At 43.4% G+C, this 23,977-nt stretch overlaps 1 protein-coding gene across 2 annotated transcripts in view; it reads right to left on the bottom strand.

Annotated features, from left to right (window-relative positions):
* The window catches only part of PPP2R2A (protein phosphatase 2 regulatory subunit Balpha), a 76,255-nt gene extending 75,677 nt beyond the window's left edge, over nucleotides 1-578 (bottom strand). Inside the window, exon 1 of one of the 2 annotated variants that reach the window (XM_090290283.1) lies at nucleotides 317-578. In XM_090290283.1, coding sequence (XP_090146409.1) covers nucleotides 317-323 — 7 coding nt within the window. In that variant the 5' untranslated portion in view covers nucleotides 324-578. The remainder of the gene's footprint in view (nucleotides 1-316) is intronic. The other variant, XM_090290282.1, reaches the window with a different exon arrangement.
* Between the last annotated feature and the right edge of the window lie 23,399 nt (nucleotides 579-23,977).

Raw genomic sequence — 23,977 nt, 5'->3', positions numbered from 1 at the left:
AAATCTGCACTCGCCCCCACCCCCGCCCCACCCACGCCTTATCCCACAGCTCGCCGGCACACCCCACCCCCATCCGTGCCCAGGTTCCAGCGCTCGTTTTAAAAGCCATTTCGCTATCACAGCGACCATTCGCCGCACCAGAACCCTTCCCACCCCCACCCCACCCCACCCTACCCCACTTGACCAATTCCCTGAAATCCAAGGGGCGCCCCCGTGGCTCTACGACAGGCACAGGCGGTCGGTCGCTAGGGGGTGATGGAGGAAGGAAGGAAGGAAGCGGCGCCTTGTCAGTGGCCGAGGGTGATTTCTCCTTTACCTGCCATGTTGCGCTGCAAATGGTGACCCTGCTGGGTTCCTCGGGGTCTCCGCTTCCTGAACTCACCCCCCTCACCTGGGGATGGGGGGGTAGAGAGGGCGGATGGCGGCGGATGGCACCTGTGGGGGCTGGGGGCGGGGGTCCGGGGAAAAAGAAGGAGGGGCAGGCAGAAGAGCCAGCAGGATGGTGGATTTCACTCTGTGGCTTCCCTGCTCTTGCTCTTTCTTCAGCAGCGGCGGCGGCAGCTACGACGACGGAGGCGGCGGCAGCAGCAGGGACAGGCGACTCCACTTTCAAAATGGCGCCGGCTGGCCTGGCCAATGACGTCACCGGGGGCGGAGCCTCCGGGCTGGGCCGGAGAGGCGGAGAGAAGTGGGGAGAGGTGGGAGAGCGGCCCGGCGGGCTCTTGGCCCCGCCCCTTCCTTCCCCGGGTCCCCAACACCAGCCCAAGCTGTGGTGTCCCGGCTGGACTGGCTGCGCCGCGCCCTGGCCCACGCTCTGGTGATCTGGTCTCTTTCAGTGCTCGGGTGCTTGCTCTCCCGGTTCTGCTGCACATCACAGTGTCCCGAGCCCTCCAGCCAGTGTCCGGACTCCGGGGCGGGCTCAGCTGTCCTGTTCAAGTGCTCGCTCGCAGGGATTCGTGCGGGCCTGCGTCTTTTTAGCGAATTACCCGTATTGCTACTTAAAATAGTGACCTTGTGCGTTAGCCCTGAGGCCAGTGAAAAAAAGGGACAGTGGTGCAAACTCCTTGGCCAAGGTGAAAGTTCGCGGAGGTGAGAAGGACGTAGCTCGGCTGGTTCCATCTGGGTGACCCGGGAACAGAGGCAAGAGTCCTTGAAGACTGAAAGCAGTTAAGAATGGTTTCTAAAGAGAAAACTGAGTTTGCTAATAGCAGAATGTGGCCGAGAAAGTGGCCCAGTTCTGTCCAGCTAACGATGTAGAAACAGTGGTTGAGACCTGGGCTCTGAAGGCAGGCTGCCAAATGCTGACTCCACACAAGGGATGATAGTAACAATCCTTCCTACCTTATAGGATTTTTTCAAAGATTAAATGACTTAATTTGAGTGCATGACAAATGTTAACTGTGGTTATGATTAGATTTGTATTGAAAGCATCTTCAACAGAGTTAAGAGGTATAAGGGAAAAAATAAACAAAACCAGTCATCAACCAAGAGAGGAAGTGCACTTCATTGAAAGATGCATTAAAGATGCAGTCCCAATGTACATCTCGCTGAATTGCCACAATACTCCCAGGAGAGAGACATCCACATTTTCCACCCGAAAAAATACCTGCAAAAATATCCAGAAGTTGACCTTAAGGTTGAAATAAGTGATAAGGCATTTGGAGACCAAGGGGATGTTAACAATATTTACACCTCCTGTTCCTCGTTTCCACTTTCTTTCTTATTCTTGATCTCCAGAGAGTTCAATTGTTAAGTTTCAGGATTCCCCCACAAAGGAACAGCTGTACAGTTGTGTTATTATTCCTCCATTTCTACATTAATATTTTTTACTTTACTAATGGACAAACCAAAACTAAAAATCCACCCTCTATCTGTCATCTTTCAGCTACCTGTGCAAACAGATACAAGACTTCAATGCACCGTGTGCTGTATTTACTTCTATTTTGGTTGATTTCATAAATGTACTTCTCTGCATATGCCATTACTGTTTCTTTTTCTTGTCACTAGTGAGAGCTCTCCACCTTAACCAGAACTCAGGGCAGAGAAGAGAGAACATACCATTAAACTGGGGACTGGCACCCCAATATGCAAATCATTTTTCTTTCTTGTACTTCAGTTTTTGACATCTGAATCTTCACATATCCTGAAAAATGATTTGGTCTACGTAAATGATTTGTTCTTAGAAGCCGATAAAGCTTGCCTAAAACTGGGATGATCATAACAAAAGCTCATATAGCACAGACAATGTACTGAGTGCTTTTCTAAGAACATTATAGAATCTTGAGATGGGCTGCTTATGAGATGAGCTAAGATGTGTCTAAAAATCAAAGGTCTGTGCATCTGGTTACCCAGATACAAGTGGATCTGGCACTTTTGACCCTGAGTAGTCATTTAAGCACACGATAAACTGCCTCCTTTTCTTCTGAGTGGCTTTCAGGAAGAGAGGCCAGCGCACCCACTAGCCCAGAAGCAAGGGTTGCTCTTGTCTACATTTCCTCCCTTATCTAGATTCTATCTTCTATCCTCTGTACTAAGGCTTCTGTCCCTACATTTCTGTCAAGGTTATTAACGGTCTCCATGTTACCAAATCCAATGATTACTTCTTTTTTTCTTTTTAACGATTTTATTTATTTATTTTCAGAGAGAGGGAAAGGGAGGGAGAAAGAGAGGGAGAGAATCTAGCTAGGGCCAATGGTTACTTCTTTGGTTTTATCTTTCTCTGCTTCCCAAAGGGATTTGAAATGGCTGATCTCCCCATCCCCACTGAGCCTTTTTTTTTTCCCTTGACACATAATTGGTTTCCTTCCAACCTTTCTAGTCTCCCATTTCAGTTTCCTTGGCTGGCTCCTCCTTCCAGACCACCCTCTAAGTGTTAAGGTGATCTTTCTCCCTTGCCACTGTCCTGGGTCCCCTTCTCTAATCACACACTCTCCCAGAAAATTTCATATAGTGTTTCCAGATATTTACAGATGTAAATACCATGTATTTACCAGTGGCTGCCAAAACTATTATAGATCTGCAGCTCTGTCCTCACCCCAGAACTTCAGACACAAACACCTCCCTTCCTACTTGACATTTTTACAGATGCACAATAAGCATGTCAAACAAGCACCGCCAGAACACAAGTCTTGATTCCATGTTCCCTCCACCGTGGCTGAGCCTATCTCTCTGCTAGGAACAGCACCATCCTCTAACCATCTCCCCACCCCAATAGTCCCCCATGCCCATCCCCCTTTCCTTCCTCAGCCAGTAAATTGTTCTTCCAAAACCAATTTAGATATAACTGCCTCCAGGAAGGTTTCACTGATATTTTTTCCCATTCCCTACCCACCTTAATCTGAGGTGGGTGCCCTTCCTAAATATTCTTATAAAATCTTATACACTTCTCTCTTAGTGACTTATTTTTAAATTATCTAAGTATATGTGTGTTGTTAGACTGAATCCTTTGAGAGTAGAAAGTATGTCTTATTCATCCTCATATCAGCCACATAATTTGTTGGATTAATGGATAACTGAATAAATCCGGCTTGGGAAGAAAATCAGTGGAATGCTGGCTTCTTAAAGCTTGTCATATCATAAATGTTTTTACTCACCCTTCTTATCCCTGGAAGAAAGAGGCATTTTACAAATTATCTTGGTCATTTTGATCTATATTTGTTAGGCCATAGTTGGTTAAATATTTAAGTTGCTAGTAGATAGATTCATCCCAACTACTTCCAAATGGTCATTTGTCCCTGAATACATACTATCCAAGAGAATCCCACAGGGTACCATTTCCTTATCCACATGATCCACCTGCTATCATGAAAGCATTTTTTCACATGAGCCCCTATCCAGGTCTTTAGCACCTGACCATATGTGAGATGCACCAAGTAATAGATCCCTTCAGAACTGAGTTCTGGTTAGGCACACAAGAGGAAAACTTGCTGTAGGTTTTCCTGGTGAAGTGCTGGAGAGAGTCTGTAAGTCCTGGAGCTGTTCTATTTCCAATCTGTGCTGAGAGGCACCAAGGACATCCACAGTCTGGCCAGCACCATGGAGCTCTCAAGACTCATCTGTGAGTTTTTGTAAGACAGTTCTTTAAAATGTATTATATGAAAAAAGAAGAGTTGTTTGGAAGAATCAGTTGAAAGTTGTTCTTTTTCCTTGGAGTTAAGATGAACGTAAACCTTCCTCTACACTGAATAAGTGAGACTGTTTAGAAGCTCCTTTCCCCTAGCCAGTTAGAACTGGGGATGGGGGTGGGGGTGGGGGTGGGGCAGCAATCTAGGAAAGACCACAGAGTCAAGGGTAAAAGAAGTCCCTGCTTAAAAAGTGATACATATTGGTGAACCACAGTCATACTTTCTGATATGGAGCAGGTTCAAGGGCTTTACAAGGGAAACTATAAGAATATTTTTATGTACTGTCTTCATATCTATAAATTTGGCCCAGAAGTCGGTTTCCCGAAACTCTGCAAAATCTAGACTATAATGATAATTCACACCACAATGTTCAAGGTATAGAACTTACCATCAAATCACCAAAAATCCTACGCTAAAAAGTGTTTAAGAAAAACAGCAGTGAATCCACCAGGTGGATTATTACATAGCCAAACTTTTGTAAAAACAGAGGAAATTAATTGTTGGTGTTTTAGGTGCAGGATACAAAATGCAGATACCATATGATCACGAGTATGTACAATAAACAAAACATGTGGAGCCAAAAAAGACAGGAAGGAAATGTACCAAGGTGTTCCCAGAAATGTCTCTGGGCAGTGATACAATGGGTAATTTTTTCTCCTTTGACGTTTGTGTTTTTCCAGATATTCTATAATCAACATATATTAAGGGAAAGAATAAACTTAATTTTAAAAGTCAATTCTAGTGCTGGTGATATTAGAGCATGATGATAAAATCTATGTTAAAGATTTTTCACATTAAAGTAAGAGTTGTAATCCATTATAACTGTACACACAGATGTGATTTAATCCCTGGTTTGACCATAAAGCAGAGAAACATTTTGTTTGGGGTTTTCGACAGTGCGTATGTAATCAAGGAAAGACTGGTAAATTCATGCCATTATCTTCTGTATGTAAGTTGCAACCAAAAATCTTGTTTTATGATTTGATGGGAAGTAGAGTCTATAAATATATAACCTGAATATCTCTTTGGTATAAAACACAACATTGATGAAATTCAACATTATCTCTGAAATCTGTTTTCAGTGTTCTTATTCGTCGTCGTCGTCGGCAGCCGTCCGTCTCGAGAGACGATGGTGTAGCTTCTCAAGTGTCTATCTGCACCGCCGAGAATGGCTGTGCAGTCCGACTCGGGAGTGACACGGCATCTGTCTCCTCCCGTGTTGAATTGACATCTTGCGATGACGCTGGAGTGTCCTCTCCAGTGGAGCTGAAGCTACAGAGCCTGGGCAGGGTGATATGGAGGGTCTGCTGTTGCCCATGCAGCAGACCCCCCCTCTCTTCGCAGCTGAAGGGTCCAAGGGAAAGACGGAGTCGATACAGCTTGGCTTCAGGTGCGCCGCAGGAGTTGCCGGTGTTGACTACAACGTCAAACCGCCTTAGGGACTCCGGCTCCGGATTTTCTGTCGGGGTTTACTCCCTTAGCCTTTCCCCAGAAGAGGTATGCCGCAAGGCAGCGGAGGTTTTTTGGAGTCAGAGTTTTCCTTCTCTGATGTACCCTGACTGGAAGATCGAACCAGCGACAGTTAGCTCGCAGGCCGACGCTCAATCCACTGAGCTAAACCAGCCAGGGCAAGTGTTCTTATTAAGTGACCACAAATGACCTATAATGCAGACAAACTATTATCTAAATAACCTATCTGTTTGAAGTACGAGTCTACTTCCACACTGTAGATTTTTTATCTGGCATTGGACTTCAGCTCTGACCCTGGTATGTGTTCTATGCCTAAATAGCAGAAACCTAGAGGCTCAAGGTTGGAAGGAACTTGAGCCACTAACTACCCCAATTCCCACAATGGATATTTAAATTCCCTATTCAACATGCCTTTCAGTGTTCACACTGCCTTTGCTTTAAAACTTCCATTCTATGGTAAAGTGTTAACTTAAATGAAGAAGAATCTAAACCCACGTTTCACCATATTTTCTTCACAATCTAAAACCTGCTTTGGTGCTCTGCCTTCCTCCTTATCCCTTTCCCGAACGTCTCTCCACTCTCCCTGGCAGGCACTGGTGGGCCGCAGCCAGCTCTCAGGGTTCTCGAGAGCCGCTTGTTCAATTGCTGGGAATTTTGTGAGCTGGTTGTTAAAAAACAGCCATTATTAAAAATTTAAATTTAAAAATGTATGATTAAATTTTTTATATTATAAACAAGGTCACAAATACTCAAATCTCATCACTTTCTAATGATCTCTACTACATTTTACTATTTTCAATGCTCTGGAGGTTCTTTCATGCATTGTATCTATGGGGTAGAAATTGGTCACGATGGGAATATTTAAACCTCAGAAATCAGCAAATGCTGGAAATCAGGGTCCCCTTCCCCCACCCCAACCCCCCCAAGAAAGCTGGTTGTTAAGCCCTTGCCGGGACATTGCTGCCCATGAATTCATCCACCTCTGCATAAGTAAGTCTCTGCCTTAAAGCGTTTCTTCCTATTGACATGGTTCGGGTAGGATGACCCTCATCTCCATGATGAGCGTGAACTTTGTATTTTAAAATTTCAGTTTTAGGATGTTTACTAAAATAAGTCTGTAGCTTGGCTGTGAACCTTTTTTTTTTTTTGCCATTGAGAATGTGAAATAGTGAGGTTAGAATGAATGAAGACTGAGCAACCAACATCAAAAGAAACCTATGCTTACATATAAAGGTTGTTTGAGTTGCAGTAAGGATGACCCAGACATGTTCAAAGCTATTACTTATTCATTTTTCACCCTGCTGCCAGTTGTATAGCTCCATACTTTCCACCACCAGAAGCCAGTCCCCAGTGCTGCCCCAATGTTTGATAATGCATTTTAGGACTTACTTCAGCGTTTGTTCATGTGTTTTAACCTTATTTTGGACATCCATTACTTTAGGTTTATTGTATCTTGCCATTACCCACTCCCTACTCATATCTAGCTCAGGGCACTCTGTACAAGTCATGAAAAACTCTTTAGTGCTAATGGTTGTTCCAAGCCTTGTGGCTGGACATTCTGTACTGTCCCTGACTGTTTCACTGGACCTAATGACAATGCTGACGAAACAGTGCTTCCACGAGCCCTTCCTCACACACATTTTTAGCCATGGGACCCTTGACCCTTAATATTCGATCCTTTGATGTGCTCTACCAGCCCTTCTATTCATCAGTTTCACACTATTTGAATAAACTATTAGGTCTGATACATTAAAGAATCTAAGGTTCCATTAATATTAATTACTGAACCCTGTTCTGTTATATCCAAGCCCAATGCATGTTGCTTCCAAGCCTCTCGGGGCAGCAAACAGTTTGTCATTTAACCACACAGAAAATAACCTTTGGTATTGTCACACACTTCACAATGTCCTGTCTCCACAAGAGCACTTTTGAATTCGAGTCCTGGTCCAATGTTCAGTCTGCCTGAAGCATGGAGGGTCCTTGACGTATCTGGGGCAAGGGGTGCCAGTGCAGGTTCTCCTGTGCTTGCCTTCCAAACGTTAAAGCCCTGCCCACTTCTGTTTTTACCATAATTCAGGTTTCAAATCTCATATTGCAAAATAGTATTATTCACGACAACAAAATCAACAGTAACATTTTTGAACTAGGACAGTATACTAGCTTCGTTTGTCATGTATACGTATTATTTCAAAGATGTCTGTAAAAGGAATGAGAACACTGGGGTTCTACATTGTTATTAAATGCTGATGGATTTTGGAGGTCGCCCAGTTAGTTAGATAATACTCTTTTCATTGGCTCACCAAGCTGACTATTTGTCTACTGTTTGTCTTGGTACTGCACTGTGATCCAGTGTGCTTACAAAAGATACGTCCTTCAACACATACTTTTTTTTTTTTTTAGAGAGAGAGGAAGGGAGGGAGAAAGAGAAGGAGAGAAACATCGAACAGTTGCCTCTTGTAGGCATGCCAACTGAGGACTGAATCTGCAACCTAGGCATGTGGCCTGATTGGGAATTGAACCAGCAACCTTTTGCTTTGTGGGACAACACCCAACCACCTGAGCCATAGCAGCCAGGGCAACACATACATTTTAAAAACAATCAAACTATAACTGGCCAAGTATTAATAAAATTTCCTTGGAGATAAAACATATAAACTCTCTTATGAGGCCTCAAAATATGTCCTTCTATGACTGTGCCTCTCATCTTTAGAAAAGACTACCTTGCCCCAAATAAGGTCATGAATGCTTCTACAAATACTTGAAGATGGCTTTGGAGAAAATGGAAAGCTCAATGAATCAAATCCTGCGTACACTTAATAGATCTGCAAAAACCTCTCTGACATTGTATGTTGGTAGCTTTGCAATAAAAATTTAAATTTAATAATTTCTTAATTTGGAAAGCAATAAAGCTATGACAAAAGTTGAACTTCAAAATTGCTTTCAGCAAAGGAAATTAGATGAAGCATCATCACTCTGCAAATGCTATTTGAAGCACCCACCTCCACAACCTAACCTCCTCCACCCCAGCAACGTTCACAATCTGCACCAAGTTGCAGAATGAGAAATGTGTGGTTCTTTTGAAGGTCACATGAGAATGCTATTGAGTGCCCCACCTATGTTCCCGGTCAGAGTCCTTTCAAACCTAAAGATCTGTGTCCAGCACAGGTACCCACCTGAACAATTTAACCTCTTTAATCACTGTGGGCTTCATGGCACCAAGTAACTCATCCAAGAGAAAATACTGCTTTTTGTCTGAAAAGGGGGCATAATAAAAATTAAGACAACATGATAAGGTAGTAAAATCTCCATCAAAGTTGGGCGACAGTGCTGCAGCTAAAGTCCCAACACATCCAAGAATAAATGGGCTGAAGTTTCTTCCATATAGCAAGAGTCTTCAATAACTGCGAACAAACTGAAGAATACCAATGGTTGGAAAGCTACTAAATTAAGATAATTGAATTAACCAGCTACTGTGTTAGGAAATCTGAAGATGAGTCAGCAACAGTTGGGTGAATGTTGAAGCACTGATAACTGATAACTATTAATGAGTTAGGTGAGCTTCTTCTGCTCATCTGGTCTCTCTTGGTGATGGGAGCCCCTGTCACCCTGGCATCACAGAGGGTGATGGAGTCTCTGAGTTCAGGAGACCCAGGCCCACGCCTGACCTTGCCACTATTAGCTGAGACCTTAGGTTGGGACATCATGAACCTGGGTTGCTTTCTCATCTATAAAATGAAAGAAATAATGCTTGAGTATCTCAGTGGTCTCTTCTAACTCAAAATTTATGACTCTAAAGGGAAAAAAAAAACCCTCTTTTTTTCTTGCCTATGTAATCCCACCTACTTAGCCATCTTCACCCTACCCTTCCTCTCCTACGATAAAAGGAACATCACTCCTTAGCTGTCTCTGCCTCTTCTCTGGACTTCTTCATGCACACAGATTTAACCGAGTCATCTACCTCTTTAAAGTCGGCTTTAAAAAGATGTTTTGACCACTGCCTCCCTTTTGTCTTCTGCTCCTTTCGTAAAGTGTACTCAAGAGTTTGTATAGAGTATAACAATCCAAGGCGGCTTGTATTTTTACTTCTGCTTCTTTTTCTCCCCATCATAACCTCTAATTAAAATGAAGTCTTTCTTATGTGGTAGTTGAACAACACATTTTTTAGTGACATACTAAATGATGTGAGATGCAAGCCAATTATTAACTTAAAGAGGAACATATTATACCCTGCATAGAAAGGACACAGAAAGGAAAATACAGGTTCTGTAAGGGACTGAGATGCCCAGATTACCTGAATTATTCTTTTAATTATGGAGAGCCAGTAAAGGGGTGTTTATCAACCATGGTTGACCACCCACATCATCACGGAGTTTTAAATGCTACAGATGCCTCCAGAAATCCTGATTTAATTGATCTGGGATATGGCTTGAGCACACAATGGAATTTTTTAAAGATCCACATATGATTCTAACATAGGGCCAAAGCTGAGAACTATTGCAAGAATAATTAGATTCCCAAGGCTTGAGGGTCGCCTTACAAAAGTGTGGCCCTGGAACTTGGCATTTGAAATGGTCACCATGGAGATGAGCTTCAAAGAATTTTGGACAGAAGAGTATTTCCATAATTTTTTTTTTCTAATTCTTCTATGTCCGTAGCAGGAGAACCTCATTTGAGACCAATAAACCCCATGACATTGCATGCAAATCATTCTATGCATATGTGAATGTGCGCTATTCCAAGCAGAGGGCCCATAGTTTTCATCAGATTTTTAAAGGAGTCCCTGACCTAAAATATTAAGAACCACTGATTTATTGGAAAGAAAAGGATTATATGAGATGGTCCTGGTTGGTGTGGTTCAGTGGGTTGGACGTGGTCCCACAAAGTGAAAGGCTGCCAGTTTGATTCCCAGTTAGGGCACATGCCTGGGTTTGGGGCCAGGTCCCCAGTTGGGGGCACTCGAGAGGCAACCCATTGATGTGTCTCTTGCACGTCTATGTTTCTCTCCCCCTCTTTCTCCCTCCCTTTCCCATTATCTAAATAAAATCTTTTTTTAAAAAAGAATAATATGAGATGAAATATTTGGGCTAGCAAATATTCTTATATTGGTAGAATACTGTCTCTTTACGGTCAGTCCCTGGGAATCAGGGCCCCTGGTTAAAAAGTATCGCTCACAATTGAGTATTGTACTTTTATTAAGCCCTACCCCCAATGAAATTGGATTAAAACTACGTGTTCCATCTAACAGATGTGTCCTGTGAAGCATCCACATGGCCAGTTTTTGCCCTTGGTACTACATGAATTGGGTGCTTTCAGAAGGGAATGACAATAGCAACAGAAGCAGCAAATATTTACCTTGAACTCATGAGCAGCTCCAGATACTGATCTAAACCCTTGACATATATTAACTGATTTGTTCTTCACAACCCAGCAAGAAAATGGAAGCACAGAATGTAATTCAACAAGGCCTCATGGTTAAAAGGGGGCAGAATTGAGATTCAGACCCAGGCAGTCTGACTCCAGGGTCCCTCTTTCACTAAATGTCACAGAAACAAGAGGACTGATAAACAACTAGTCATAAACGTTTAGAAAACCTTTCACTGCTGCAAAGTAAGTGCTCCTTCACATCCTCCACTGTTACTCCTGGGCTATGAATTTAGGGTGACAATAATAAAATTGGATGTATTCGGGTGAGAACTGGAGTATGATGCGATGAATGGTTCTATTTCTAGTTATTTACGAAGAGTTCCCATTCACTTAAAAGTTGCTGCTGAGAACGTGACCTCTTTCCTAAGTGCTCATGGGACACAAGACTTTGAGGAACGATGGAATGGTTACTCCACACCTTGAAGATGGCAGGCAAGTTGCTTTGGTTTTACATGGAAGAGTCATTCCCATTCTTCTCTGTCATTGGGTTGAATCCCTCTGCAGAAAGTCCAAAAATGCAGTCATGAAATACGTGCCATTTCATACCACCCCGATCAGCTGACACTCCATGACTGATTCCATGCTAAACAAAAGTCCTACTGGTTACCATAGGAGCCACCTCCTCTAGGTCATGCTGATAGATGTGCTTTGCAGGTTTGGATCTCAGAGAAGGAAGAACTTGGATGTCCTTCATGGTGAATTTCTGGTCCTTCCAAAGAAATTAACTCTATGACCAAGTCCAAAATATCTATGACCTCCATCATAAAAATTGATGGAAAGTGCTATGGTATTTGTGCATGTTTCTTTTATTTTGTTTGCTCAGCCAAAGCTTTGCTGTTTGGAATATCGCTGTGAAATCCTGAACTTTCTCCTGCAACTCCATGGCATGCACTTGCTTTGCCAGCAACTCACCAGGCAACTCCTGTCCAGAACCTCTGTGGGCAGCAGCCTTGAAAGATATGTTTTCCTTCATCACCAAACAGGACCTTTTAGGGTACCACCAACCATGTTACTGACCTGGTGTGCCTGTGTTGGCATCACAAGTCACATAGTGACAAGAACAAGCCTGGGGGAATGGAAAGGCAGACACCTGATCCCCTCATCCTGAAGGGATTGAATGTAGCTGTGTCAGACATGACAGAACTATCCAAAGTTGACTTGACTGGCCTTGATGCTATACAATGGCACGGGTTTTCTTGTTCCTCAGTAACAATGTAGAAACAGCAGCATTTTTCATCAAAGTAGAAAAGGAAAACAAAGAATAACTAAAAACACACCAGTGTAATTCAAGGGGTGATCACAGCCCCTTCACTGTCCCACTCCCACCTGACTGTCACTACTGTGTTTACATACCTGCTTATAGGTTTTATGTTTCTTTATACATGTGTTTACGACTCTCCCTCTTGACCTCTCTCCTGAGAGATGCTGAAGTTCTAGGTCTCCCTTGGACTCTTCCCTCAGTCATTTGGTTTCTTAGCAGGTGCTCTGACTACTGAGTGGGAGGGAATTTGATCCAGTTCAAAATGGACCCACTTCCCTCCTCTACCCACAACATCCTCATCCAGTTGTATAACAGATGAAGTCCACAATATTGACCTTAGTGAGGTCTATGTTTTGTCTTATACCAGAATCATGGGGGAGAGAGAGAAAAAATATCTGTGGAGCATAGAAGTGATCTTTTGTAATTTGATTACTGTGTCTCAAATGCAAACAGGACTAATGGGCCAGCTAGACAGCTGGCTACCTGGGACATCAACCTAAAAGGTGTTGTATCCAACCATCACTGGAGTCAGGTTGAAGGATCCCAGCTGCTGACCCAGGTTTCTTACCTAATTGGTGATATATATGAAATTGGTCTGGATGCCGCAGAAGAGAGTGCCCTTGAAGAAATACAAAACCCTTCCTGGTGTTCGTGCGCCCTAGTAACTTGAGCCTTTTGTGGCACAAGCATGTAAGGTCCAGGTGCCACTTGATTCAGGTCCTGTCCCAACCTTGAAGTAATGAATGGCATCGCATTGTTCACCTGGTACCATTTATTTTTATGTAAATTTGAAACTATGCTATGTGCCCCTTAAGAAATTGTCTGGTTCAGAAATTCAGAAAAAAACTCAAATGTGTTATAAATCTCTTATTTAAATGTAAAGATATATGCAATATGTATTAATTTCTTTAAAAACTATGTTCCTCTCTCACCCTGGCTGGGTAGCTCAGCTGGTTAGAGCATCGTCCCAATACACCAAGGTTGCAGGTTCAATCTCTGGTCAGGGCACATACAGGAATCAACCAATGAATGCATCAATAAATGGAACAACAAATTGATTCTTTCTCTCTCTCTCCCTTCTTCTTCTCTCTCTAAAAATCAATAAATAAAAATAAAAATTAAATTAAAAAAACTGTTTTCCTGTCTAAACCCACTTAATACAAGATTTTAAAAAATGCATCATTTTAAAAGATGCATGATTCCTAGTCTGCAGGAGGCACTATTGAAATCAAATTCTATATACAGTATTCACATTATATCGGGGCACGTGGGAGAGGCAACCCAACTCTGTTTCTCTTTCACATCAGTGTTTCTCTCCCTCTTTCTCTCCCTCCCTTCCAGTCTCTCTAAAAATAAATAAAATCTTTTTTAAAAAGATAAATCCGGTATAGTAGAAATATACACAAAGCAGGACAAAAACAGTAGTGGAAACAGAAAGGATTAGAGGCCATTTTTATCCATGATGCTTTTAACTTCACTTTCCATTTTTAGGTAGTTTTATTATTCTGCTAGTACAGCATTTAGTTACTTGAGATGTTAGACTGTAATGCTGACTCACATTTTTGGTGTCACTAAGGGAATGAAGCCTACAGGATTAAAGCACAATACCACTGCATGAAATTCAGTGCTAAACTGGAGAGGTGCAGATGAAAGGTGCCAGAAAGGGACAGGCAAACAATAGTGTGAGTTGGACTGGTTAAGGGTGAGGGTGGGGGTGGCCCAAGATGGGAGGGACTTCTTTACCTGTCTACATTGCTCCAGGCACTTCACACCTGCTACCTTAGGAAATCCACATTGGAACCTTTAAGTCATTTTTTAAATTAACAGTCCTCCCAACTTCTACAGACGTTCAGAGTGGCTGGGTAACTTGCAAACGTCACACAGCTAGTCAGGGAGAGAACTGGCATGCAACCTCCAGTCTCTGGGACCAGCAACCTGGAGCTTCTCCTACTCCCCCTCCCAGGGGGCCTGCACTTCAGGGAGTGCAGGGGCTGACCTCAGCCCCCTTCGCTGGTCTAACAAAGCTCTGAGCGCTACCCACTGCGGGTTTTTTTGTTTTTTGTTTTTTAATTGAGTAGAAGTTGCATTCGTAAGGAGCTTGAACAATGCAGGGGTGCCCCGAACTTCTCTCTGAGCATGGAGCTCTCATAGCCAGTCGAGTCACGACCCAGGCGGGGTTCAGCCAGAGGAAAGCATTGTTTGAGGAGCCGACCCCCCGATGGCCAGCGCGAGATAAGACGGCCGGCAGACAATCGCTCAGCGCGGAGCGGCTGCTGCAGGTGCTTGCTCCATTCGGGCAGGAAAATGTGTCACTTCCTCCCGGCTCCTATATCATTTCTCTGCGTGGGAGGAAGGGAAGGGATCCGAGCCTTGAAAGGATTTAGAATGGGTCCGGGTGGGGTGAAGGAGGAGGCCAGTCGGAGTGAAAGAGTAGGATTTAACTGGCTCTGGCTACACCCTATTAAAAAGGCCCAGCATATTTTTATTTCTTGGCTCTTGCTCAGCCTACCCTTCTAACTGCATCCTCATCCTTATTTTAATTCAGTGCTGGAATCTCGGCACATTTGGTCCTCCCCCATCTCCTTCTCATATGCAAAATTTCACTCCTTAATCTTTGCTCCGTCCATTTTTCTGCAAGGCTGAAAGGTGAAGAGCTGGCTAAGTGCTTTTTCTCCCTCGACAGAACCCCGCCCGACAGAAATATGTACACGTACACACACACACACACTCCAGTGCCTGATTCCCACAGAATTTTTTTAGAGTCCTGGTTTCGCTCACAGTCATACTCAGATATTTCCCCCTCATTGTCTCCTTGGAAAAGTAATGGAAAGAAAAGAAAAAGTGGGACCACTTTGAGTTTGTAATGGGGCTATAATATTTGGAAATGGAAGACCTTATGTGTTTAACTTTCTTTCTGCAGATGAGAAAACTGTGACCCACCTGGTTAGGAGCAGAACCCAGACGGGAGCTTGAGGCTCCTCAGTGGGCTTTGTGATGCTGTCAGACTGGGCTGTGGCTTCCTCACGCAGATGTGTCTAAAGCTCAAGTTCTGCGTCCTGTAACTCACACATGTGCATAACTGCACCACTAGGGCTTTGGTGGGACCGAAGGGCCTTCCTGGAATCCTCCTTAAATCACTTTTTTCCTCAAACAGCCCTGAGACTGGGCTTGCCACTCAGGGGCATTTTGAGTTTCACAGGTAGTAACTCCTCTAACATCTTGGGTTCTGAAGTCTCCTAGACTTTGGCAACAGTGAGTTTCCTTATTTGCCCTGTTCCTTATGTAGAAGCAGCTGAGCTTTCCCCAAAACATGTTGGGACAATTCTAATTGGCAAGATGTGTGTAAATAATTCTAAACTTACTGGCCAAGTTGCATTGTTCACCTTTCAAAGTGGTTCCAGGAGAGAAGCCGGTTCCCTTCCCAGCCCTTGCTCGATACCACACACACCCAACCCACGCGACCAGAAGGGCTTGTGCAAGGAGAATTTCCTGCTCTGCTGACTCATCTCCTGCAATGAGATGGAAGACACATTTATATTTTCTTTTCCAGCTTTTAAAGGGAAATGAAAGTCTTACGAGTTCAGATCTCTTTGAGATGAAATCAAGTATAGGCAATGCCTGGCACGTTAGTAGGACTAAATCAATGAACATTGACTGTATTTATGATGGCCCAAATAGCTTGAAACAGAGTGGGGGAGGAATCCCCCAAAGTACCCACAGCCCATGGGGGAAGGAGATAGTACAGCTTTTAAGGTACTTTGCATATCTATGGCAAGCTGATAGATAGATAATAGCTGTGCTACTGCCTCAGAGCAAAAGGAGTAGGGACTTTCAGGATTTAAAAAGAAGGGCAGGCAGCCTCCAGGGAGAGAAGCATGATGGGTGGGTGCCACTATGTAGGAGGATGTTGTAGCAGCCATGTGGGAAGCAACAGGCAGTTACGCAGTTTGTACTGAGGATTTGGCCATGTGGTCTGGACTAGTAAGAAAGCAGGCATACTGCTGCATTGGTTGTGCCTGCCCTAGCTGACTCTGAAGCCACCAAGGACTCTGCCTTGCAGACCTGAACTCCATCCGGAATCTTGGGACTCAGGACATATGGAGAGGACACTCTCTTAGGACTTGTGCCTTTTCTGGACTTCATCACAATTCAGTGTAGCACAGAGCATACTTTCGTGGACTATTATACGGAGATGAAGGACAACATACCCCACATCCTGAAGGAGAGAGCTGACGGATGAGGAATGGGGAACTATTGGGCTTGGTTTGGGTTTATAGCTTTTGGGGGAGCAAGGGATGTGCTGGATATCCTGGAAGAACAGGGCTCTGAGCAGGAGTGCTCTCAGAACCCGTAAGGTTGGAATATTGTAAATAAAGATCTGTTTTTCTCAACACTAATTGTTGGGTCATACATCAAGGCACCATGAGAACAAGCCTTGCTTTGCTCAGTAACAAGGTGACTCAGAGTGGTGAGCTTCAGATGGAGTACAAGGGGTGGCATACCTTTAGGGGCTCTGCATTTCCATTTTGGAAGGAGACTCTTGACTCTTGGCTAAGAGGACAATTTGGAGGGGTCATCCCTGCATTTTGCTTGTGAGTCAGTCACAATGCAGCAACAAAACTTGATATCCCAGATGTTTCTTTTTTTAAGATTAAAAAAAATTTATTGATAGAGATGTTGTCAGAGAAACTCTGGTTCTTCTCGATGATGTAGTAAAGAATTACAGATCAGTGAGCTTATCAGCATGCATGCAAAAATTATTAGTGACTGGGAGAGCAAAAGCAAGGCCAGGGTGGCCAGCTTGGCCGAAGGCGGCCTGAGGTCCTGCGGCCAGAAGGTCAAGAGCTCCAAGAGTGCCAAGAGTGCCAAGAGGGCGAGTCCTCTGTTCTGAGAACTTACACAGTTGGCAAGATGGGGGTGAAGAGGTTACATATTGGTTGACAAATAAAGATGGAGTCAGCTTTTCTCATGGGGTATGTATGGGGGTCCATTAGCTTGAATCCTTGTCTTGCTCCAGACTCCATTTGTTCATCTTGCATGCGTGACAGGAGTCAGACAGTTAATCAGAGTTGGTTTATGGGCTCTTGCCTTTGGGCACTATGGATCCTCCCCTGCCTTTCTGGCCTTGGGATGAAAGCAGTTTCAGAGACTTTCCTTCCCAGATAGTGGAAACAATACATGGAATTCCAAGGACTTTTCTCCTCCCGTGATACTGGAACACCTGGCAGTATTATCAGACCGGCCAAGGACTGCTGGGCTAGCGGGTGAGACGTGTCTCTTTCTGCTTCTAGCCTTCCCTATTAAGTTCTTTTAGATTGCAATTGGTGAGGGTGTGGGTCCTGCCTTTATTTCTCTTCTGCTATTCATTCTACTGTAACACAGAGATAGAGGAAGGGCATGGAGGGGAGAGAGAGAGGGAAAGAAAGACACTGATTTGTTCTACTTATTCATGCACTCAGTGGTTGCTTCTTGTATGTGCGCTGACTGAAGATGGAAACTTCAAACCTTGGCATATTGGGACAATGCTCCAACCAACTGAGAAACTGTTACAGAGCTAAAGAGGGTTTTTTCCCATGGAGCCTTGGTGTAAAACACAACAACTAGCGTTGAGGAAAACAGGTCTTTATTTACAATATAACCTGGGGAGGGCAGTGAGCACTTTAGCTCAGAGCCCTGTTCTCCCACGGGACCCAGCACTTCCCTTGCTCCCCAAAAGGCTATAAACCAAAACCAAGCCCAATAGCTCCCCATCCCTTATATGTCAGCTGTATCCTTCAGGATCTGGGGTACAATGTCATCAGTCTCCGTATAATATCTATGAAAACATGTGCCGTGTTGCACTGGGTCTCTGCCCTTTCAAAGCCGCATGGATCTCTTCTAAAACCACATGGCTCTCTTCCCTCTGCAAACCACGTGGATCTCTCCTCTCCCTACTTCCTTCCAAACCGCATGGAACTCTCTCTTCCCTCTACCTCCTTGCAAACTGCGTGGTTCTCCTCTACTCTCTCTAAAACTGTGTGGCTGCTGTCTTACTTTTAAATCCCTGACTGTGGCCTGTGATGCAGTGGGTGTGGTAGCCAGTTCTGACCATTCACAGAACCTTGCGAAGGCCCCATATGCTCTTTTCTCACCTTTCTATGGCCAAAACTCCTCCCACCTCCTTGGGGCCTTGAAAGAACAAAACCATTTGCATAACTAAGACACTAGCTACCAGCCATAGATATGCAAAGGCACCTTGAAAGCTGTCCCCTTCCCCCATCATCCAACCCACAGGTTTTGGGGAATCCTGGGGACCCCACCCTGTAACACTACGTGGCCAAGGCCCAGAGGCTTTCTGACTAAGAACAAAGGCATTCCTCTTCTTCTGGCCAGACCTAAATAAAGGGAAGGATGATTCAACTCCTTGTAGAAAACAAAAGGAAATTCATTGATGGCATTTACATTTGGGAGTCAATAGAGGCAGACTTACCAAACAAGATAGGAATTAAGGGACAGAAAAGGACCCTGATAAGATTTGTGCATTTCATTGTATGTAGATTTTGCCCCCCACCAAATATATATTTATACATACATAAACACACATAAAAAATAATGGAATAGGGGGTAGGGAGTGATAGGTACATGAAGGTCCATTATATGTTTACTTTGCAAATGTTTGAAATTTTTTATAATAAAAATATTTTAAACACTTGGATCATATTTTTGGTTCTAATTTCCAATGTTTGTTTATAATCTTTATTTCTATTTTTCAGCATCTTTTGTACTATAAGGATATCTGAATGTATCACTTCTTTTTTATTTTATTTTATTTTTTCCCATTAGCACTTATCCCCCCATATCCTCTTGGTTATGATACTTCTTGGTTATGATGGTCACAGTATTTGTGAAACCATGTCTATGAAAGTACTTTGCAAATTATGTTCTATTGAAATGTGGTAGTTAGGAAAGGCTTGTGATGATTACATTACGATCGTAAAGATCATCTGAGCCCATTATAAGAAAAATACTCAGGCTATACAAAGGTTCCCACATGACAGTTTCCTGCACAAGAGGTTGCCTCTAGAAGCAATCATTGTTATCATAGGAATTCTGTGGAGATGAAATTTCATAATATCATACAAATATTTTTGTTGTTTTTTTTAAAGTATATTTTATTGATTATATTGTTACAGTAGTTCCAATTTTTTCCCTTTTGCTCCTCTCTGACCAGTACCCCACTTTACTCCAGCAATCCACCCCCTGTAGTTCATGTCCATGGGTCATGCATATAAGTTCTTCGGCTTCACCCTTTCCTATATTATTCTTAACTTTCCCCTGTCTATTTTGTACCAATTGATTACGCTTCTTAATCTCTGCACCATATTCCCGTTTCACCCCCTCCCGTCTCCCAGCTGATATTCCTCCAAATGATCCCCATACCTATGATTCTGTTCCTATTCTGGTTTGGTTAGTTTTTATTTTTTAAATTCAGTTGTTGATAGCTGTGAGTTTGTTGTCATTTTAGCGTTCATAGTTTTGATCTTCTTTTTCTTAAGTAAGTCCCTTTGACATTTCATGTAATAATGGCTTGGTGATGATGAACTCCTTTAGCTTCACTTTGTCTGGAAAGCACCTCATCTGCCCTTCCATTCCAAATGATAGCCTTGCTGGATAGAGTAGTCCTGGTTGCAGGTTGCCTTTCATCACATTGAATACTGCCTGCCAGTCCCTTCCTGCCTGCAAAGTGTCCTCTGAGAAATCAGCTGATAGTCCTATAGGCACCCCCCCTGTAGGAAACTCTCCGCCTCTCTCTTGCTGCCCCGAGGACTCTGTCTTTCACCTTAGGCATCTCAGTCATGATGCGTCCTAGTGTGGTCTCCTCTGGGTCCAGCTCAGTTGGGACCCTCCGTGCTTCCCAGACCTCTATGTCCATCTCCTTCACAAAATTTGGGAAGTTTTCCTCATTTTTTTCAATTCTTGCTTTCTCATTCTCCACTTGTTGACTGTTTTTTTCTTCCCTATGTTCCAAATCACTGATTTGAACCCCGGTTTCCTTCCCTTTGCCATTGGTTTTTTGTGGGTTTTCCTTCATTTTACTTAGCATAGCCTTCACTTCTTCTCTTATGCGTTTGCCATCCTCAAGCATATCTGTCAAGCCTGTGAGTATCTTAATCACCAGTGTTTTGAACTGTGCATCATTATGTTGTCTGTCTCCTCATCTGTTAGGGTGGCTATCTCCTCGTCACTTAATTCTCCCACTGGAACCTTGATCTGTTCCCCCTTTTGGGCCATACTTCTCTGTCTCCTCATTCTGACAGACTCCTGTGTTTGTTTGCCTTCGTGTTCCAGGTAGAGCTGTCATTCCTGATACATTGTAAGGGGTGAAGCCTTAGGGATTCGTCAGTAAAGGGCGACCTGTTTCACCACATTTTGGCACTGTATGTGGGCGAGGGGTCCAAGAGGGAACAATGCCGCCTTCTCAGCACTTGCCCATCCTCCAGGCACCTCTCCCACATCCACACTGGACTGGTGCCCCTCCAGCGACTGCACCGATCGTCATTTCCAGAGTGGAAGGGTCTGTGGATGTTCTAGGACCAAGGTGGCCCTTTAAACAAGCGGACTCTGCTGAGAGACTGGTAGTTTCTGCCTCTGCCCCAACCCCCACTGGTTTGCACACTCAGAAGCAATGAGGCTTGATTTTCCCCGGTGCTGGGACCATGAGCTGCTAGGTCCAGTGAGGAGTTGGGAACACTCCCCAGGTGTCCCTCCTGACTTTAAAACATGTGACTGTGCTCTCTGCCGGCCTGCCGCTGCCACCACTGCTGCTGCACCCACACCATGTCCTCTCCGCCCTGGCTCTGCCCCTGCTACCTGTCTGGATGAGTATTTCTTCTTTATATCTTTGTTTGCTGGACTTCCATGCAGCTTGATTTTCTGTAACTTCTGGTTGTTTCTAGTTTTGAAGTAGTTGTATTCCTTCTTAGTTGTAGAGGGAGATGCAGCATGTCTGTCTACACCTCTATCTTGGTCGGAAGTTCATACAAAGTTTTTAAAGCAACTTGAAACTTCTAGACCAGGGGAGGGGTATCTCAGACTTTAGAAAAGGTTAATTGAGAACTCCACATTTCTAGCTAGCCTTTCAAGAATCCCCCAGGGATCTTGTTGAAATACAGGATTGGGGCCTAAGATTCTGCCTTTCTGAGCAGCTCCCACATCTGGTCCAGGACCACACTCCCAGTCACAAGGCTTTGAGGATTTCTAACTCTGCCTAGAAAATTCCTTCAGCTTATTACAAATACTTGTAGTGAGAATGCAAAGAATTCCAAGAGTCAGTTTCATTTTTTCTGGGCTCTAGAATCTAAAGGTAAAATAAAATCCTCAGTGACACCTAGCCGGTGCCTCCCAGGTATAAAATTATACTGTTGTACCAACATACAGCCCCAGTTTCTTCACTTCATTGCCATGTTCCAATTACAATTGATCTCAAAAGAGCTTTTGAGCTTTTTGTGGGCTAAAATTGAACTAACAGGTAACTTTCCCACTATATATATATATGTGAAATTTTGGGCCTCTTGCAGGAAGGGAAGAGATTCATTAGCATTATTAGTTCGACTTTGGGGAAATATTATAAACAGCATCTCCTTTAATAGTTGAAAAAACACCTATTAAGTAATCCAAGTTATATCATAGTGACATACAATTATTTTGAGCTGAAAGCATTTGAGAGTTAACAGATGCAGAAAGAGGCTTTGAGCACACACCCTTCCCTGCCCCCAACAGACCTTCTCTGATGAAATGCGTAAACTGGGAGTGAGGCTGTCAGAGTTCCCACTCTTCTGGGAAGTTTCCAGGAAGAAGACCTGGAAAGAAACTACTGTAAGTCCCCTCTTTGGGGAGTTTCATGCCCAAAGAAGAGGAAGAAAACACTAACCAGCATAACTGAACATTTTCACAAACTAGCTTATCTCCCACTTTGTGCTTCTGAAAACCATTTGTTCCTCCAACAGGAGCCTGCTTCTACCTCCTCTCTCTTTACTCTTAAGCTAGGCTTATAAACCCCTAATTTTTGTTATTAAACTGAGCACCTGTCTTTGTGATTTTTCCAGTATGTGAACAAACACTGTCTTTTCTCTTGCTAATTTGGCTTTTGTCAATTTAATTCACAGGCCCCCAAGAACTGAACATAAGAAAAAAAAAAATCTTTCTTCCCTCACACTAATTTGTAATACTTCATATATGATAGAAAACTTAAAAACAAAATATTTTAAATATTTTATTTATTTATTTTCAGAGAAAGAGGAAGAAAGGGAGAGAAGGAGAGAAACATCAGTCAGTTGCCTCTCACATGCCACCAACTGGGAACCTGGCCTGCAACCCAAGCATGTGACCTGACAGGGTATTGAACCTGAGACCTATCAGTTCACAGGCCTGCACTCAATCCACTGAGCCACACCAGCCAGGCCTGGTAAAAAAACTCTTGATAGAGAGCATGTATTACTTTTCTTTTTCAAAATTTTAAAAAACTGTGATAAAATACACATAACAAAATTGACCACTGTAACCATTTTAAGAGTACAGTTCAGTATTAAGTATATTCACATTATTGCATAACCAATCTCCAGAACTTTTTCATATTGCAAAACTGAAACTCTATACCCAATAAAAATTTTTATTTTCTTCTCCTCCAGCTCCTGACAACCACCACTCTACTTTCTGTCTCTAAGAATCTGATTGTTCTAGTTCCCTCATGTAAGTGGAATATTATAGTATTTGTCTGCTCATGTCTAGTTTATTTATTAGCATATGAGTATGTCTTCAAGATCCATATATCCATCTGAAGTTTTTTAACAAAATACATTCTCATTCATAGACATATTCCAGAATCAGTGTTCCATGAAGTTTCCTGTTGTCAGATTTTATTTTTGTAAGAGGCTTTAGCTTCAGTGTGCATGTGTGTGTGCATAGGCAAGTGTGCACGTCTATGCCTTGTGCTAATCTGTGCAGTTTGGTTTGTGATTCTTGTCAAGGCTGGTGCTTCACCATCTCAAAGGCTTTAAGTAAGTCATGTCATCTTACCTCACACTATTCCTGTGAAGTCATGAAGCTAAAATAAATAGACATTTCAGAAGCATGTGAGTGGCTGGTTGCAAATCAGATTGCTGGGTTGTCTGCTTGTGGCTGAACTGGCTCCAACACTGCTCTAGGAAGATGAAGTCTTGGTTTCAGTCCTGAGTGGGTCAGCATTTTTGTTTATACATTGTTCATTTCCGGCCCCCTCTCCTGATTCACAAAGAGGTGCATGACTGTGGGAAGGCTATCTATAAAACCACATGAGGCCCGTGTCCTGTGGGCTCTGGAACAGTGGCATCATTGCTATGAACAAGAACACATTCATGTCCCTGGCTTTTTCCCAAATGTCCTTTGAATCCTGCCGGAAGGAACTGAAAAAAAAAAAAAAAAAAAATGAAGCTCCATCTTCCTGGAAATTATCTTATTTTTATCTCCCTGAATGCTGATCCCTGGGGCAAGGCCTGAAGTCCCCCCAAGGGGACCGTGATAGAGACCTGTGGGAGAGGGCAGAACTAGAGTTCTAGCTCTGCCGCTGCCATTTGTGTCCCTAATGAGAACCATTCGCGGCTGTACCCTGGTGCTTGGGACAAGCTGGACATATGGAAGACACCCAATACCTATTGATAAAGAAAAATGAGTGCATTTTCCC

The sequence above is a fragment of the Furipterus horrens genome, unplaced genomic scaffold (assembly GCF_987537825.1).
Source record: "Furipterus horrens unplaced genomic scaffold, mFurHor1.1.pri manual_scaffold_10, whole genome shotgun sequence".
In the NCBI taxonomy this organism is placed as follows: domain Eukaryota; kingdom Metazoa; phylum Chordata; class Mammalia; order Chiroptera; family Furipteridae; genus Furipterus; species Furipterus horrens.
This window is presented reverse-complemented; position numbering and strand designations above follow the sequence as displayed.